This window comes from Periplaneta americana, chromosome 7, assembly GCF_040183065.1.
Source record: "Periplaneta americana isolate PAMFEO1 chromosome 7, P.americana_PAMFEO1_priV1, whole genome shotgun sequence".
NCBI classification, from domain to species: Eukaryota; Metazoa; Arthropoda; class Insecta; order Blattodea; family Blattidae; genus Periplaneta; species Periplaneta americana.
Genome location: NC_091123.1, coordinates 87,047,475 through 87,067,323, shown reverse-complemented (window position 1 = coordinate 87,067,323; position 19,849 = coordinate 87,047,475). Strand labels below are relative to the sequence as shown.

General features: G+C 35.7%; 1 protein-coding gene across 2 annotated transcripts in view; it reads left to right on the top strand.

Moving 5' to 3' along the window:
* LOC138703261 (spliceosome-associated protein CWC27 homolog) overlaps positions 1–19,849 on the top strand; it is a 127,631-nt gene that overhangs the window by 53,143 nt on the left and 54,639 nt on the right. The window contains exons 1-2 of one of the 2 annotated variants that reach the window (XM_069830998.1): positions 3,290–3,470; positions 17,038–17,247. In XM_069830998.1, coding sequence (XP_069687099.1) covers positions 3,429–3,470; positions 17,038–17,247 — 252 coding nt within the window. In that variant the 5' untranslated portion in view covers positions 3,290–3,428. Of the gene's footprint in view, positions 1–3,289; positions 3,471–17,037; positions 17,248–19,849 lie in introns of those variants that run through there. The other variant, XM_069830997.1, reaches the window with a different exon arrangement.

The window sequence follows — 19,849 nt, the reverse complement described above, 5'->3', positions numbered from 1 at the left end:
TTAATCATGCGTCGGAATAAAGGCAATGTGGGCAATGACGAAAATTGCAGTAACAACAAGTTTAAATCTCCGAATTTGTCGTTCTTCAGATTCCCTAAAGATCAAGAGAAAATCATAACTCAGTCATAACCTATAATCCACGATGTAGGTAGCCTACGTATTGTGTTCTATAAAACATTTATTAGTTATCAGTTACCTATTTGTATGTCTGGAAGGAGAGTTTAAATAAAAACAAAGTAAATACCTGTTACAGTATATTATTGTTTTGCAGAGATCATGTGTAAATGTGTAACCATTCCGATTTTGGATAATGTATCTACAGTTTTTAATGCAAGTAATTCCATAATTTTTGTATTCGTGTTTTTTTCTTTATATTTTTCAAAAGTTGAATGTTAAATTCCATCCAAGTAGGGATTATGGTGTTATTTTTTTCAAGAATTCATGGCGTATTATAATCCTTTTGCAAAATATTCACTTCTTGAATAAATCCAGACTTTGTCGATAAATTTCTGTGTTGGTGTAGATTCATGTGGCAGACGTATTAAGTTCTCAAGAAATAAAAGAGCCTTTTTAAATTTAATATAAAAAGCAATCTTTTCTGTAATAATTTGCATGACTGTTATTGGTGTTGATTTTACATTACCAGTGATTATTTGAGCCGTTCAGAGCAGAAGTGGTATAAGTCAAAATTAGGTAATGAGGTTTAAAGTAAAAATTCTGTAAAATAGAGCGCAAAGTAGCAATTAATATATCATTCGTGCTATTCACTGACTACTAATAGTTTAAATAAATTCAATATTAACTGCTACTTTGCGTTGTATTTTACAGAATGTTTACTTTAACCCACATTACCCATTTTTGACTTACACCACTTCTGCTCTGAAAATAAAATTTGGCCTACATTTTCTGAGTTAATTGGTTACAATTTTTTCAACAAAGTTGTGTATTCATTTGTTCTCACCTACGTCATAATAACAGTAAGTGCATGTAAATTACGTATTATATAGGTAGGGTAAGTTAAAATAAAGCTTATGTGTGAAAACTGGAAATGTAATGTAAAATTCGGTAAACTTTCCATAAAAATTTAAACCATAATATCAGCACTATTAGTAACTCAAAATAAGAATAATAAAAAAAAAGAAAAATAATGAACTTCATAAATCAATGTCTGTCAAATTAAGGTTTAAATCTTCCCTTTTTTTTTATTTTTAATTTTACCTCAGCGGCCGAGTTTACCCCAATTTGCGGTATGGAAAATAGTTAATTTCTCAGGAAATAGGGAGAGGAGTTCACCACGCGATGTACCCTACGAGATATGCCCTACAATTTTGACTCTTCTCACAGGAAATATAGAGTTCCAATGGTTTATAAATATATTTAGGAATGAATTGAATTAACCGTCCACGTACGAACAATTATATTATTTCAAACCATGATACGTGATCAAGGCCATGATTCAGTTGTAAGGAGCAGAAGGAATTACGTTTATTCTCAGCTTCTGAAACTTGTAGATTAACTGCGTGTGAAATTCTTCCAGGATTCTGAAGTAGAATTAGTAAGAACCATACACACTTATTGTATAGCATAAAAATATAAAATAAATTACGTAAAACCCGTTTTCTGATGTGTTATCATATGTCGTGTGCACACTTTTAACTTGCCTGCCGCTAGAGGGCTACTGTCGCCCCAGCTGTCAAATGTTGGCATATTTTATACGTATGAGTTGAGTGACTGTATCTATTAGACTGTGGTTGTACGTAGCAAGATCGATTATTCAATTGATAGGATATTTTATGAGGTTTTCACGACTGAGATATCTATTGTCAATTAGAGTTGGGCAACACGATTCTTTTTCAGAAGTCGATTCCAACGATTCAATCACACATTACGAATCGATTCTAACGATTCGTTCACGATTCTTCTCAGTCTGCGATTCCAACTATTCTTTTGAATCATCAACGAGTTCACGATTCTTCCCAGTCTGCGATTCCAACTATTCTTTTGAATCGTCGCAAGACCTTTCCTTTGCAACCACGCGTAGAATAAAAACGTTCTACATCTCTCTCATAGATGGCATAAGAGGCGAGACATTGGATTGTCTCTTTCTCATTGGCTGGAACCATTCAGTATGAACTCCATTAGTCTACAAAATTACTCAAGATAATGTCTCTGAATTATAAATTATCAAGTGAACCTTATTATGAAGTACATTTTTTGCATTACATCTCTATTTAACTATGCAAATTTCAGGTTTGTGTTCATTATTTTCCATACTTAACAAATGCAGTGCATATTTTGATTTCACTCTCGCTCGGGAGCATTCGACACGCTTCGGAAATGTCCGTTGACAGGTTACATCAGACAACGAATAGAATCGTGGGTTACGATACCATGCCGATTCCTTCATATTCTTTTGAATGACGATTCGTTACGATTCGTTTGAACGACGATTCGTTACGATTCTTTTGAACGACGATTCGTTGATACCACGAATCGATTCTTACGATTGTTTATTATTAGTCGTTCGAATGAACGATTCTTTCACGAATCGACCCAACTCTATTGTCAATTGCTTTTATTTGTCAGAAGGCCTTGACTGACGGGTATATAAGGGCTGGCAATTAACTTTGAACATGTATTTATATTAGGTGATTGTCAAGATGGCCATGACTAGACCATAATAACCACGTGATTCCAATTCTTGCTGAAAACGTCCGCACATTACATTGCAAATATGAAAAACTCTTTTAATAAAATTGTGGCAATTTAACTTACCTCAATAAGATTAATAGAATACTAATGGGAGTAGTGTATTAAATCGATTTAATATAGGTATAGTAACACAATTGATAGTAGATAAGTGTAGTAACATCATCCTTCGGATATTTATCATATTAGTTCCTTGTACAATAATAGCTTAATTAATCAGTGATCTAACTTATTTGCCATATTAACTGTAATAAGGTTAACAGCAAACTAATGAACTCAATATTATACAATAATAAAGTCATATGTTCGAAGGAGAAATCTAAATCGTTGCTGGCAACAAGTTATACTAAAATATGTTAAACATAAAAACGACCTATGTAACGAATACCGGGTACTAGGAAATTACCAATAATAATAATAATAATAATAATAATAATAATAATAATAATAATAATAATAATAATAATGTAATTACAGGAAAAAATGTAGATTATGTCAAATTTTTGGTATTTTACTTGAAAAGGGAGACTTTTTACTTAGAATTTAGGGACATTCAACATGGCCGGGTTGGTGACACTGATCTTGATCACCGTTGATAGTAATGGCGGTAATGGCCACTACAATAATATTATGATTTTGACAGACTGCTAAATTTTTTATGTTAAATACACAATATAATAATCGTTTGTAGTAAGATTTTGTAATTTAAGTTTTATACAATGAGTAACATATACATTCAGGAACCACCTACAAATGGAAAGGTACGTATTTATAGGATAACAGTAATCCTTTCATGAAAACATTGCTTTTTTATGTAGTAAGAAAAAAAGTAAATAATAAATGAGAAAACTTTGATAATGATCGGCTACTCAAGACTGGCATTATTAGTTTCTAAGGCGAATTTCCTTTAAGGCTGAAGTGGGAGGAGTAGAAAAGGAAACCAAAATTTCTCTGCTGGAACGCACAAGTGAACGTGATAGGCTACATTATGTGGTGTGGCTAAGATTATCCATTTAGTCTCTAGCATCAGTAAATGTTCATGTTAGATAGTGTTAAACGGTAATTCATGAGATAAATAGTAGTGACAAGTAGAACCACTTTGAGTGTTAAGGTTAGTTATTATGCCGGGTCAAGATGAATTAGTGGCAAGTCACTGTCAATGATAAAGTTAATTAGGGTTTGATGAGGAGATGGATTACTGATAACTAATACACTGTCATTGTTAAAGGTTAGTTAAGGTTTGTTAATGACAAATTTAGCCCTTCATTATCAGTGATAAAGTTAGGTAAGATTTGATGAGATGTATTAGTGACACAAGAATGACAGAAGTGAGGTCTGGTCGGTTATCTCTCTGTGCCAAAAAATAATATTAGGCCTTCATTGACCAATTTCGAAGCATTAAGGCCGTGATATAATGAATTACTGTTGATAGAAGCTTTTAAGAAGGAACGAAGACTGGACTAAGCTAATTACTAACCTTATGTCAACTTTAACATAACAATCTTCATAGCGTGTCTTAGGTTTCATACACGTACTTTACTGGTCATAAGGCGATTGAATGGATAGCCTGAATGGATGAAATCCGGACGAGAAACTAACATGTGTTGAGAACATAGGCGACCTGATTGCAAATCTGGATCAGTCAGTGTTTTCCTCTCTGGGCTGGTCCAGCTGTTCCCTCGCTCTCGACTTAAACTAAACAATGGCGAGAATCAATTTACAGTACGGCTGGAGTTCATTGCATTGTTTCTGCCTTTACAGATATCCTAAAATGTCATAATCAGAAAAATGTCCAGATTCTCAATTTCTTTTGGGCGCGCTTCCGTACAGGAGCAGTGGCATCTTCTCTAAGGTATAGCCCAGTTTAGATGTGTGTGTGTATTAATCGAAAATTAGGGGCTAGAAAATGTTGAGAATAATAGGATGCATGTTTATAGGACCTTTTTTTCGATTAATACACACACACACACACACACCTAAACTGGGCTCTAATCTTAGAGAAATGCCACTGCCCCTGTACGGAAGCGCGCCCTTTCTTTCTGATTTTATTGAAGTGTGCTTATGGGCAGTGAAAAGTAGTGATGAAAGTTTTCTGGTGGAGTAACAGTAGGAAAACAAGATCTTGAATAGAACAGGCAGTAGTTAAGAATTTGAGACAGCAACCAATACTTTATCAGAAAAATGGTTAAACTAGTGTTGAGTTAGTTCCCTTCATATCCTGCTTATACATCTTCAACTGTCTTACAGCTTTTTCTTCAGTCACACGAACATAACTTAGGTGACATTACGAAAGTTTCATGCTAATGTACGTTCATGTTATACCTTGCATATACGAATCTGTGACAGATCAGTTTAGGCTTTTGTTATGCCTTGCATATTATACAAATCTGTGCAGGATTTTCTAGCATTGGGCAAAGCCTGATGATTTGTATTTAGTGATGTTGTCAGCACTGGTATATAAGTGGCTAATGTAATGACGAACATACAGACGTAGTTACGTTACGGAAATTGTGTTTATTTAATTATTATTTGTTGTGCTCCCTATATTTTATTGAATTAATACAAGGTTTGTGTTCTTCACATTACATCATATCGTGTGTTTATGGGTGAATCTCTCAAACATTGCTAATTTGAAGTTCAACATAATTTCTGCAAAAACTAACTTTAAGGGAAGGTTGAAAAAATTCGCACGTAGGCTTATATTTTCCACCTCAAATTATTGTTTAAATATTTCATACAGTGGTGATAAAAAATGAAGAACTCCTTAAATGTCAGTCTCCTGGATTGTCCATTCCATGTTTTTATAAGAATTTCTGACTTTGACACCAAGATAATTTTTTTCTTACCGATAATTATCTGGTCCACTATTTCTAAATGTGTATTTAAAAGCGTAATGCACCAGTGCCTGACCATTTAAGAAAGATTTTATACTTAAATAGTTACAGAATAAATGGAAAATATTATTTAAAGTTTAGTTATATATCATTAGAGACCACATTTCTTTCTTTACTAAAGGAACTAAAAAGGAAATAATAATGATAAGTACTTTTTTAAAATTCATACATTAAACAAGACGTGATATTGTACCTGTGCCTGAACACATGATTTTCTCCTGTACCCAAAGTTGACCGCTTCTGTTCCAGTAGCTGATCGATGTTAAAAACAGTTACTGACAACAAAGATTTTTTTTATTTTCTATGTATAGTCAGTGCAGGCATTCATTATAGCTGTGACTGTTAAAAGAGAAATATTAGACCAAAATTTTCAGCCACAAGATGGTAAGAGTATTTATTTATGAGGTTACAAAGATAAAGTTATTACACTGATTCCCCAATTTCATGATTTCTTTATCCTCACATATATTATACTACAAGAATTTAGGTATTATGGTTGGGGACATAATTTACTATTTACTGAAATTACAAAGACATATTAGTTACAAATAGGTATAGGTCCTACTGATTTACTGAAATTATAAAGATATGGTTACTAATACACTGATTTACAGTATTTCAGGATTTCTTTAACCTCACATATACAAGAATATTTATTTACTGAAATTACAAGGATACTGTATAGCTACTAATGCTCTGATTTCCTGTATTACAGGATTTCTTTTAACCTCACATATACTACAAGAATATTTATTTACTGAAATTACAAATACATAATTATTAATACACTGACTGTCATTTACTGAAATTACAAAGACATACACTGATTTAGTTACTAATACACTGATTTCCTGTATTTTAGGATTTCTTTAACCTCGCATGTACCACGAGAATTTGTAATAAGTGGGGGCATAATTTTTTCCAAAACATTATTTTGTTTATACCATACTTCGTCCCTTTTCTCTGGCCATCTCCATCCCTTTACACTCATTGTCATTGTTGATACGAAATATTCATTCTTTTTTGTTTACAGATCAGTCCTAATTTCCATTATCTGGCCAGGAAAATATTTACCTTCATATTCTACTACTACATAGTCCTTAACACTAAAACAGTTTATCTGTGTATCACTTTCTGCATCACTCAGTTCTTCACTGGAATAAACGGGAATATCAGTATTATCATCTTCACTAGAATCCTCTTCAAACAGTCTTTTTTGCAATTCTCGTTTTCTTCATTTTGTTGGAAATCGCAGCCTCTTTTCTTTCTTTCTTCTTCAGTTCCCTCAGTTCTCTACGTTTTGCTTTCTCAGCTTCTTCCTCAGCCTTTAATTTTTTCTTTCTTTCATTGTAATCCACCCATACATCTGATGTCACTACTGAATATATCTTTTCTCATTTCCTTTTACTTTGCTGTTTTCCTTCAAATCGTTCAGTCCATATCAGAGCTCTATGAAATGGTGATGGGACATCTGGATCTGGATTCTTTGGAGGACTTTCAATGGCATTAGGCATAGTTTGCTCTGAGCTACAACTCGGAATAACCGTTATGACAGGTGTACTTGCACTGTTAGGTTGAAATGAAGAAGTTGATACATTTTCATCCTTATTCACTGTAATATTTCCATTCTCCACAAGATTATTATTATCTGGTTCCAGTAATGTCGAGTTATGTTTTGGACTAACCTGCTGTTTCATTTTCCTCCAGACATAGAAGAGATTTCTGTCTGTTTCTGGTTTCTGCCATTCCTCTTCTTCTGAAACTTTAAATGACTCTAGAGTTTCTTTTTGAATGAAATTTAAAAAAAACAGAAGGTGCTGCTTCATCTGTTTTCCAGGAGTGAAGGTGGCATTTGAAGCCACTGGAATTGAGGGAATATCATTATTTTGTCCGAACATTTGTACTCGTACAGTCGTGACTGCTGTAGGGTCCCATGGATATAGTCCACATTTCTGGAAGCCACTGTGTATGATTCTGTCTGATCTTTTCTTTAATGACTGAATTTAAAATTCCTGCAAACTGAAATTTCTTCACAGTTTCAGTCTGATTTTTTGTTTTCCAGTCATTAACATGATTTTTCCAACTCAACTTCAGACTGTGAAACACTACAACATCAATCGGTTGCAACAAATGAGTTGCGTTAGCATATAGAGCTACTAGAAAAATTTTTTTTCACGACAGAACTGGCTCAAGTGGAATGACCGTCTATGAACAGAAGGACTGAAAATTTGATTTCCTCTGCTTTAAGCCAAGGATAGAATACATTAGCTATGTAGCTATAGAACATGTCACCAGTATTCCATCCTGAATCTGAGACTCCTATTCCCCATCCTTTGGGTACACTTCTGGCAACATCACCTGGAATCATTTGGTACTGAAATACTACTAGGTTCAAAAAGTTCCCGGAATTTTACTACCATTTTTCGTATTAATATATAACAAGGGATATTATACATTTGTTTTGTTGGTAACATTCATGATGTCATTTCCTTAAAGTTTGCTGGTAATGGCAATTATTGGTTTTGAGTTGTAGGCAATTGTTTATCATAGTGTTTTGTTTGTTCGTCGCATTTTGTAATTATGTCCACAGAGCAAAGTACAAACATCAAGTTCTGTGTTTTGCTGGGGACATGATCAGTATGGCTGATGAAGATGGTGATTTCTTAAACAAAATGAAACTGGTGCTACTTGTACGACCCAGTCCCTAAACGACAGTCATCTGAGTGGAAATCGAAAACATCTCCTCGGAAGCAAAAATTTCCTAGGGACACTTCCAAAGGCAAAGTTATTTTAAATGTTATGTTTTATTTAACGACGCTCGCAACTGCAGAGGTTATATCAGCATCGCCGGATGTGCCGGAATTTTGTCCCGCAGGAGTTCTTTCACATGCCAGTAAATCTACTGACATGAGCCTGTCGCATTTAAGCACACTTAAAGCAAAGTTATGTTGGAAGTTTTCTTCGACTCTCAGGGTCTCATGCACCATGAGTTCATTCCAGAAGGTCGTACTGTAACGAAAGAATTGTACGTAGAAACCCTCTGTCGCCTCTGGGATGCAGTGAGAAGGAAACGTCCAGAAAAGTGGGTAGAAAACAACTGGTTCCTTATGCATGACAATGCACCTGCTCATCGCGCAATTATTGTAAAGAATTTTCTTGCCAGGCACAACATAACTGCTTTGGATCACCCACCATACTCTCCTGATCTCTCACCACCTGATTACTTTCTGTTTCCCCGTCTGAAAAGTCATCTGAAAGGACGGAGATTCAATGCTGAAGAGGTTATCGCAAACGCGACGAGAGCACTAAGACGGGTTTCACAAAATGGCTTCCAGGCCTGCTTCCAGGAACTCTACACGCGTTGGCAAAAGTGTGTTGTTGCGGAAGGCAACTATTTTGAAGGGAATGCTGTAGAATAGTGTTTAAGGTACGTTGTTTCTATGATGCTAGCAAATTCCGGGAACTTTTTGAACCTAGTATGTATTATTAATGGTGGAGCTAAAATTGCAGCAGCACTTGCATTGATTAAAACTGTGACACATTCCTTTTCATTATTACCTGCTTTGCAGTACACTGTCTTAGCACCTTTTGCTGCTAAAACTAAGCCTGGTTTTGGATTTAGAAAAAACGCAGATTCATCTGCATTATAAATCTGCCAACGCGTCTTCTAAAATATGTAGTTTGTCTTCTTCTTTCAAGAATGTGCTGACTTCTTCAAACCGAGAACTTAATTTTTGTTGAGAAACTTAAGCTCGAGCACATGTCAAATTTTGAGCTGTTCTTAGTCTAATATTGCGATTTCTGCGCATGAAACTATCAAACCATTTTCGACCAGGTTTCCCATTTTTAAATGTCTTATTCAGTTCAGCTGCCAGTTTCTCAACATTCAAAAGAAACGTTTCTTTGGTTAGAGGAAAACCAGCTGATGCCATATCAAGAACCCACTTGGATAAGAAACTTTCTTCTTCTTTAGTGAAAAGAGTCTCAGGGCCCATTTTCCTACCTTCCGGATATTTACCACTTGCTTTATACAACAAAGTTGTTTTAGGTACGCCAAATTCTTTAGCTGCACTTGTAATGCTTTGACCTTTTCTCACTGCATTAAGAGCAGCAGCCATGCTTTCCTCAGAATACCGAAGTATACCAGGTTTTGAGTCAGCCATTTTCTGTATCAACAGAACAAGAATTTGCTTTAAGAAAACTGCATAAATGCAAGGCAGGCATAATTTTTTGCAAAAATGGTAAACATCAGTATTTTATAAACTAGTAGTCAGCTATAGGATCGACTTGAATGAACTTGTTCCAATAGCTGACCACATGCGGTCAGCTACTGGTTCCTCATGACTTTCAGGCTCCAGATTTTGTATTATAATATAACAGCTAAAAAGAAATATCTTGAACGTATTTTAAAACAAAAGTTAACTGTACCAGTAGCTGACCAGGTGTTCAGGTACTGATGAACAAGGCATGAGTCTGTACCAATAGTTGACCTAGCCTTAAATAACACAGTATGAACTTCATAGCATAATTACTTCTTTTATATGTTCCATTATGCATTAAAGCAAATAACTATATCCATAAATCAAATTAAAGTCAAATATTACAGACTAAAAACTTAACAAAACCATGCTTACCTGTTATGATTCTGCAAAAGCTACTAACAAAATAGATGCTGATGATGCCATGTGCAAACAAAATTAATATTGGTTATACTGATTTTTCAAGTGTTGTCAGTCTAAGTATCCACAGACTTCTCTATTGAGTTTGGACACAAGACTGGACAATTACCAACACTATAATAATTTATGCTATCTTGATATTCACACTTAAATATCTAGGAGTCTGCTATAGGAGCATGGTCAGGCAATGGTGCATCTACCTTAATGTAAGATATGTATAAAATATTTTGCACCATTTACATGTTTCTTGTGTATTTCTAAAGTTTGTCCAGAGTTTTTAAATGTCAGCCTCCTGAAAAAAAAAAAAAAAAAAAAAAAATATATATATATATATATATAGCTAGTGATATTTTTGCTGCCTAGATAGGTATACTTTTTTCTTCTTAGGTTCTTAATGCTGAAGCAGATGTGCAATTGGAGAGAAACATCAAACACGGAAGTGAGATTCATGTTCTAACATTATTTTTGGAGCTTACAAATAGAAAAAAAAACAGTATAATATCTCACTTACAATGTGTCAATATATACTAGTACGATATAATATGTAAAATTCTGAAATGTACCTGAATTTATTGTGTAGTAGACTGATATTTTTAAACCACTTACATAACTTAAAAATTACATTCCTGGCCTAACAATAAAATAAAATGGTGCAAAATGTCAACCTTCTGGAAGTCAGCCTCTTGGGTCATAATGAGCGTATTCCGAATCTCACCGGTGAGCAATCCGATGGCATCATGGTGTTCCGAATTCCACCGATGACGTCATTGATGCTTCACCGGTGTCGCACCGGTGCCATCAACTTGCAGAGGTGGTGGCAGTCTCCATCAGCCGCCATCAGTGAATCTGATTGGTTCTTGTATAGGGCGGGAATTAGCAGACGAATAACATCGTGCACTGTTGTGTCATGGCGGTGTGTTCTGCTTTAGTTCTGCTGTATTGTTTGTAATGAGCACAACGTAAAAACAATATGTTAATGGCTTATGAGCGAACATGTCAACGGACCCGTTATTACTACCAGCTCAAGAAATAAATTGTTTATGCTATCTTTTCTTTGAACGAGATGGGAGTACCAAAATTTCGCAAAATTTTGCTAGCGTAGCACAGACAACAACTTGTACAGTCGCCATGACAGCCATCGATCCTTCCAGCAGTTTTGTTCCTTATTTCGCTGCAACATGACGTCATTGATGCCACCGGACCGGTGAGATTCGGAATACGCTGATAGTCAATCTCCTGGTTTTTTTTATATCAGGAGGCTGACATCTTTACTAGGAGGTTGACAATCATCTTATAGTGTAATTTGGCATTTTATTTACTGAAATACGACTTAGCAATTTGTCAGTAGGCCTATGTAGCCTAATATTAATGACATACTTGTCAGTTTTGGATTTTTTGTCATTTTATACTTTGTCTAGAAAATGACTCCAAAAAAAGAAAGAAACTGAACATCAAAGATTGAAGAGGCTGAAGAAGAAAAGAGAACCTGATAAACTTAGACAGAAAAAAACACCGACTTTGGTAAACATTTCTTCTGTAAATATGCATAGGAGGTCCAGTCATTCCACTTTGGTGGGTCAAGGATGCAGATAACTCTTCACATAGGAGTGGCATACAATAATTCCGAGGGAGAAGATAGGCCTAAGGAATTGTATTTTCATTTTTACTCTGTCTGACAGCTTTAGTCATGACTAGAGCCCAGATTTTATGTGATTAGGCCTACATATTCTGTTCCTGTATAGGCCTATGTAGCTATAAGAAAAGCTAAAATGTCGGTGAAGCACATCAAAGGGATCATTATTCCAAGGTTTTAAGTTACATATTTTTACTTATTTTGGTGCATAATAAATATTTAGGCATATAAGTCAACTCCGGATATAGTGAACCTCTGCGGACTTGCATATTTCGTTCACTATATTCGAAGTGTCTCTTCTCTAACTTTAAATGACAGAAATGAATGAAATTGTGAACAAGAAAATAAAATATTTCATTTTTGTGGAATGGATTACACTGTATACTGTTACTCACAGTTGATTTACTTAAACTATGCTGTTGACCCAAGTCCGCTTGCGAAAGACCACGTTCAGTGTCACTTATAATATTCACCTTATCTTCTAAAGAAAACACTTTACGCTTCGACATTTCTATACAGTACATTCACTGTTGGAACACAAGATCAGGTAGAAATGACAAACGCTGTTATGGAATTTCCAGGGTCACTTAATGGAAACTCGGAGAGGGCTGATGGAGTTTGAAAGCCATCGAAATCTTACCTTCATTTATGCTCTGGACACAATGTCAGATTCCTTTTAATAATAGAAGGCATTTTCATTTTCTGTTGTTTCGTTGCTATCAGTCATAATGAAAATGTTTCTGAAAAGAAAAGGCAACCCTTTGCCGATGGAGGATTAGAAATAATGGTGAAGTGAGGCAAGGTCGTTATGCATTACCTGGATTTACAGTACAGCTCATTGTCTAGGAATCCCTAATCCGACCTTTGTCCTTTGACTAAAGGAGTAAGAAACTTAGAATGTTGTTCTCAACACATTCTTTCAATTTTATACAAGAAGATCTGACTTCAAATAAGAATTTGTCTGGATGCAAGGTTCACTATAACCAAAGTGAGGGTTCACTATAAACGAAAATATTAATGTGCTAAATGTACTGTTAGTGACTGGTAAATCCGACCCTAGAATTTGGAGAAGTTAGGGGTGAAACTTGCTCCCCACCCACCACACTCTTCAGTAGCGAGAGTCTGTCAGTCAGTTTATGGTTGTCAGGTGGTCAGTTCCTCAATCTTGCCTCCCTGCCTGCCTGTGTGTTGTACGTATTGAAAACATTTGGTCTGGTGATCTTTCGCTTTCGCGTTCTGTAATATATTACTAGCTCTTTAGTTTAGTTTTTGTTATAACAATTTAGTGTAGTTAGTGTGTTCTTCTTTATAATTTGTTTCAAGTTTTTAGTTATAATAAATGTCGTCTTGAACTTACTCATCCGACTCCCTCTGCCTAGTTTATCTGATTCCAATGTCAAGCCTGATTTGATAATTACTGATGATGACGCGTAATGAATTTCTTCGTTACTTTAGCCCTTTGTCCATTTCTTAATGATTTGAGGGAGTCTCGCTATCCTTCGGCAGGTCTTCGTACACAACTTCTTTCTTTGTCTTGTTTTATTTCCGCCTTAACCGACTCAACAAGCCAACGAGATGAAGGGGATGACATATCTCAGGACCGACAGTAGTATCTCTCACAATATAGGACCATCGTGGAGACGTTACAGGACAAGTGCAAGACCTACCGAGTCCTGTGGCATAGAGATACATTTCACCCCACGTCAGGAATGGAACCACGGACTGCCTAGCTGGGAAGCACACGCTGTCGTAACTGTGAATCGTACACTTCTTTCTTGTGAACATTTATTGCTAGCTATTTTCACAACGCGACTTCTTAAAAGTATTATTTTATTCTAATTTTACAGAAAAGTGCTGGCTGGCACTTTCTCTTAATTTGCAGTTAGCTTATCGAAACAATTTTGAAATTACTGATGAGTGTGATTAACACGCAATTTATTATAGAAGTATGTTAATTCATTTACAGCTGTTGAAAGGATTGCGACTGGATTGGCATAACGTTTTCCCGTTACTAATTAAACTACATCATAGCGAACTAGTATTTACTATTTAGCTGTAGTTATAGTCATTTTCAAAATACCCTCAGATCACTTTAATGTGTATTTGCTATTTGATATTATATTACATTTAGGACACTGCAGTCCAAGTTTCCAATAATGTTTTAATTACCATCCGTCACAAATGTTTGATGAAATAGTTAATTTCGGCGAACTAATGTATGTAATTTACCAAGGGTCTTAGAAATCTTTCAAACTTTTTCCCTTCTGATCTTGTTGTCAGAAATATGCAATGTGAATTCGTCCGTTCTTGCAATATGTCATTTCGGTTAATGTTTGAATTTCGGCATTTCTCATGTGATTTAACTAAGTGTATCCAACCGTTCGTATAGAGCTGTGTTTTTAAACAGCGCCCTTTTTTGTAACAGAAAATAACCAAGTAATATGTAATAGTAAATAAAATATTTGAACAGGTTAATGTGTTCAGTTAATGGAATGGCTGTTATCAAATACAAGCTAAAACGGTTTCTGAGGCTAATATAATTGAAGCAACACCATTATGATTCACGGGTGAGTAAAATGTTTTCTTTATCAATAGTAGCGGTAGCAGGGCAGTTCCTTCTCTACCCCCTACCTTTATTTGTCACGTGTTTGTTGACAGCGTGCGGACTGTTAGAAGTGGAGTGGGTGAAATTCGTTACAGGGCCGGATTTACCAGTCACCAACAATATGTGGGTCGGGACCAACGATTTAGGTTCACTATAGCTGAATGTTCACTATATCCAGAGTTGGCTTTATTACATATTTTGAAAGAATTCTCACTTTTTTTTTCACCAATTTTCCCACGACTTAATTGAAAAGTTATACATTTGATAATTGTTTATAAAGTTTGACACTTCGTCTCTATGCATAAAAATAATTTAATAATTGAAAATAATAACGTATTCTGTTTGCCATGTTAACAGTTTGTGTATCCCTTAAGAAGTAACGGTGAAGTAGGAACAAATACCAATGCAAAGGGTGGGTCATTGTACTGCTACGTGGTGAAGGACAGAGTGAAAATTACCCTGTGGCCCTGATCATGTATATAACAAATTGGCCATCCTCATGTTAAAAATGGTAACATGTGGAAGAGAACAACCACCAGGATCGCCACCGTCGACTGAGAATGACTGCTAAATGGAAGTACAGTTGCTCCATGCATTTCAAATGAGAGTTATAACGTGACTTCTTATGCAGTAACTAGATGACAGCATAGTGAAATTGATAAAAGTTGTTGCCATCAAAGACTATAAGGCTGAGCAATCTGTTATATAATGTGATCTGAGCCTGTGGGTATGACCGTTTGGCACAAACACCCCCAATCAGTTGCTCTTTCAGTTTTCTTGAGAAGCTTATTCTGACATCAGGTGATACAGCTACTAGTCTACTGCTATGGCGCCATTCGCATCCAAGTTAGCATCCAAGTTAAAAGATTGAATTTCAATTGACGATGCCTTTACTTGTGATAGTAAAATCGTGCTGTGCAAAGTGTGTGACAAATGCAATGGGTGCTCCATGAAGTCACAAATGAACAACATTTAAAAACTGAACTTCATGTCACAAATAAAAAACGTGCTCCGTCAAAAAACAAGTTCTTCTTACACAAGTGGTGCTGGAACCTTCTTAGTCTTCTACCAGTGAATTTAATAATGATTTGTGCAGGGCAATAGTTGTTGCGAACATACCATGATTTGAACTTGGAGTGTCAAAGTTTCAAGCATTCCTATGCAAATACTGCAATTTCAATATTCCGGATGAATGAACACTCTGGAAAAATTATTTGATTTCCTGCTATACTGACACAATTGAAACGATTAAAGTTGAACTTGGTGATTCCTGCATATGGGTTGCCGTTGGCGAGACAACCGATCCCTGGGTCATTTTATCGCAAATATCGTTGCAAGTAAATTGGATCCAGAGACTCCGTCCAAACCGTATTTAATTTACTGCAAACCACTGGAACATACAAATCATGCTACAGTTTCTAGATTCGTCAACAACAAACTCAACGAGTTATGGATTAACAGAGAAAAGATACTGGTGCTCTACTCAGATGCTGCATTCTATATGCTAAAAGCTGCTGGTGCCCTGTCTGTGTTTTGCCCCAATATTGTTCACTTCACTTGTTTGGCACATAGACTACATCAAATGGCTGAGACCATAACAGATAAATTTCCTGAAGTGAATGGTTTAATATAGCAACAAGAAAAGTGTTCTGCAAATCTCCCTATCACATGCAGTGCTGCAAGAAACTATTATCGGATGTGTCTTAGGTTTGGAAGTAAATCCCGAAAAGACAAAGTATATGATTATGTCTCGTGACCAGAATATTGTATGAAATGGAAATATAAAAATTGGAAATTTATTCTTCGAAGAGGTGGAAAAATTGAAATACCTTGGAGCAGCAGTAACAAATATAAATGACATTCGGGAGGAAATTAAACAAAGAATAAATGTGGGAAATGCCTGTTATTATTCGGTTGAGAAGCTTTTGTCATCTAGTCTGCTGTCAAAAAATCTCAAAATTAGAATTTATAAAACAGTTATATTACCGGTTGCTCTGTATGGTTGTGAAACTTGGACTCTCACTTTGAGAGAGGAACAGAGATTAAGGGTGTTTGAGAATAAGGTTCTTAGGAAAATATTTGGGGCTAAGAGGAATGAAGTTACAGGAGAATGGAGGAAATTACACAATGCAGAAGTGCACACATTCTATTCTTCACCTGACATAATTAGGAACATTAAATCCAGATGTTTGAGATGGGCAGGTCATGTAGCACATATGGGCGAATCCAGAAATGCATATAGTGTTAATTGGGAGGGCGGAGGGAATAAGACCTTTAGGGAGGCCGAGACGTAAATGGGAGGATAATATAAAAATGGATTTGAGGGAGGTGAGATATGATGGTAGAGACTGGATTAATCTTGCTGAGGATAGGGACAGATGGCGGACTTATGTAAGGGCGGCAATGAACCCCCAGGTTCCTTAAAAGCCATAAGTAAGTAAGTAAAAGTACAACATAGAGCTGAAGCTCCTAAGTTCAAGTTTATAAAGTTAACATATCTATGATACAATGTTACAGGTTTTGCTGAAAACAACAGTTGGTGACATTGACTTGGAATTGTGGTCAAAGGAAACACCCAAAGCATGTCGCAATTTTGTGCAACTATGCATGGAGGGTTATTACAATGGTACAATATTTCACAGAGTTGTGAAGGGATTCATAATCCAAGGCGGAGACCCAACTGGCACTGGCACAGGAGGAGAGAGTATTTATGAACAACCATTCAAGGTATGACATATAGCATTTCTTCTTGACCGTTAATTAATTTTTTGTGTGAAAGTTTTTTTCCCTGTAGAAACTTTACTTCAAATGTCTAATTTTAAATTAAACATGGATTTATTCCAGTATATTGTTATCGTATATGTTATAGAATGGAGTTTTATTGATGAATAGGATTGGGATTTATATACACGAAAAAAGTCTGAAATTTGCGTAACCAAACTTGCAAAATTCCATTTTTTATAACTTAGGTAATCTTCAGAGAGTAACATACAGGTAATCAACAATCATTAATCATGCTTCTCTATATATTATTGTATAATTATTATGATAAAAATTCCATTGCTCACCAGTTTTGAAGTAAATGATGTAACAGCTTTAACTTCATATTTTGTGTACTCACCAAAATAACATCTACCTGGGGGGGGGGGGGAGGGAGGCGGAGGTGGAAGGAGGAAGGAGGGGGTCAGAACTTTTCAGAAAAAATTATAGACGACAGTCAGAAAAATATTTTTTTCTTGGATTATGGTTTGTCAGTAAGTTTGTGCTTTCTGCATTCCTCATTTGCTCACAGACGATTACAAAACCAATAAAAGAGAATGTTCAGCTGCTTCAGTGAGTTGGTGAAAGTGACTATATACTTTCTTTTGAGCATTGTGATTGCCAATGAATGGGACAGCTTAGGTTCCAGTAATTATTTTGATGCCAGAATAAAACAAAAACATATGTACAGTATAGCATTTGCACTCTTTTATTTAAGATGTGTTTCCACTACATAGGCTTTTTAGAGATGATGAGAAGACGATAGTGCAATAATGAATTGGTATTTAATGGGAAATTAAGTACTGATATTTGGAGAAAACCTGTCTCACAATCATTTTGTCCACTACAATCTCATGGGAGATAGAATGGCACCAAGCAACAGAGATACGGAGAAGGTAGTCATCAGAAACCAAGATTTTGATTACAGTTCTGTTATTCAGGTTGCTGAGTCGTCCTGGGTAGTGTAGTCGGTATAGCACTGGCATTCTGTGCTCGAGGTTGCAGATTCGATCCCGGCCCAGGTCGATGGCATTTAAGTGTGCTTAAATGCGACAGGCTCATGTCGGTAGATTTACTGGCATATAAAATAACTCCTGCGGGACAAAATTCCGGCACACCAACAATGCTGATATAATCTCGGCAGTTGTGAACGTCGTGGAATAAACCATTTTTTTTTTTCAGTTTGCTGAGGACTGTGTACTGCTGCAGAGGGATGCCACTGAAGTTTTTTTGTTTACTGAGCATTAAAGATCCTGTAACACAATAAATTGCATGCCCTCACACATTTCATCTGATCATGGAGTGTTTCAAGGACAGATATGATCGTCTTTCCCAGTGATCCTTAAGTCTAAAACTAGCATCCTCTGATTTTAATATGTCATTGCTTAAGGTGAAATACTCGTGAGACTCAGAATGTTCAAAATCGAGTTTTTGGTACTGTTGAATTGCACATCTACCTGCAAAGTCTTGTAAATGTCATGTTAATACTAATCATGGAGAAATAATTTCAATACCACATAAGCCCACAATTAATAGCACAAACCCTTAACCCACGTAATTGCTTTTCGAGTGTGGCTCAAGTGTAATTTTTTGCATTTGGAAATCCATGTAATACACATTACCGAAATATAAGACAAATTGTGTTACTTACATCCAATAAATTTTGAAGATAAAAACATTGTAGAGGAAAGAAGAAGAAGAAGAAGAAGAAGAAGAAGAAGAAGAAGAAAAGATAATGATTCTGCTTACGACCAGAAAGTACAATTTTGTCTGACACTGGCAAAAAGGAGAAAAAAGAGGAAAACAGGAAATAAAATACCAACACAAAATGAGAAAGATAATGATGGTGAGTACATTCTTACAGCCTATGACTCTGGCTCAGGACAACAAAAGGAAGAGAGAATAATGCAACAACCTATTAATGATTTTCTGGAAACAGTGAGGAACATAAGCACACTGATTCAAAAAGCATACATCTGTAGACAATGTATATTATGGAAATACGGAAGAAGGAAGGACAGAGAAAGAAAGTAGGGAGAAGGAAAACGTGGAAATAAGAAATTGCGCATGAAAGGAGAGAAATATGTAGAAATTCGAATAAAATAGAAAACCAAAAATATTAAAAATACTGTATCACGAAGTGAACGGCACATGGACCTGCAAGTACTTCAAATGCATGTAAAAAGTCCTTCTTGAGGGTCTGTCAAGAGATTTCTGAAGACGATAGACTGCATACTTTTAAGAAGTTATGGAAAGACATTCATTCATTCATTCATTCATTCATTCATTCATTCATTCATTCATTCATAATGTTCTGCCCAAGGGCAGGTCTTTCACTGCAAACCCAGCATTCTCCAGTCTCCTATTTTCTACCTTCCTCTTAGTCTCTGCATATGATCCATATATCTTAATATTGTCTATCATCTGGTATCTTCTTCTGCCCTGAACTCTTCTCCCTTTCACTATTCTTTCCAGTGCATTTTTCAGAAAGCAGTTTCTTCTCAACCATTGACCCAGCCAATTCATTTTTCTCTTCCTGATCAGTTTCAGCATAATTCTTTCTTGACCC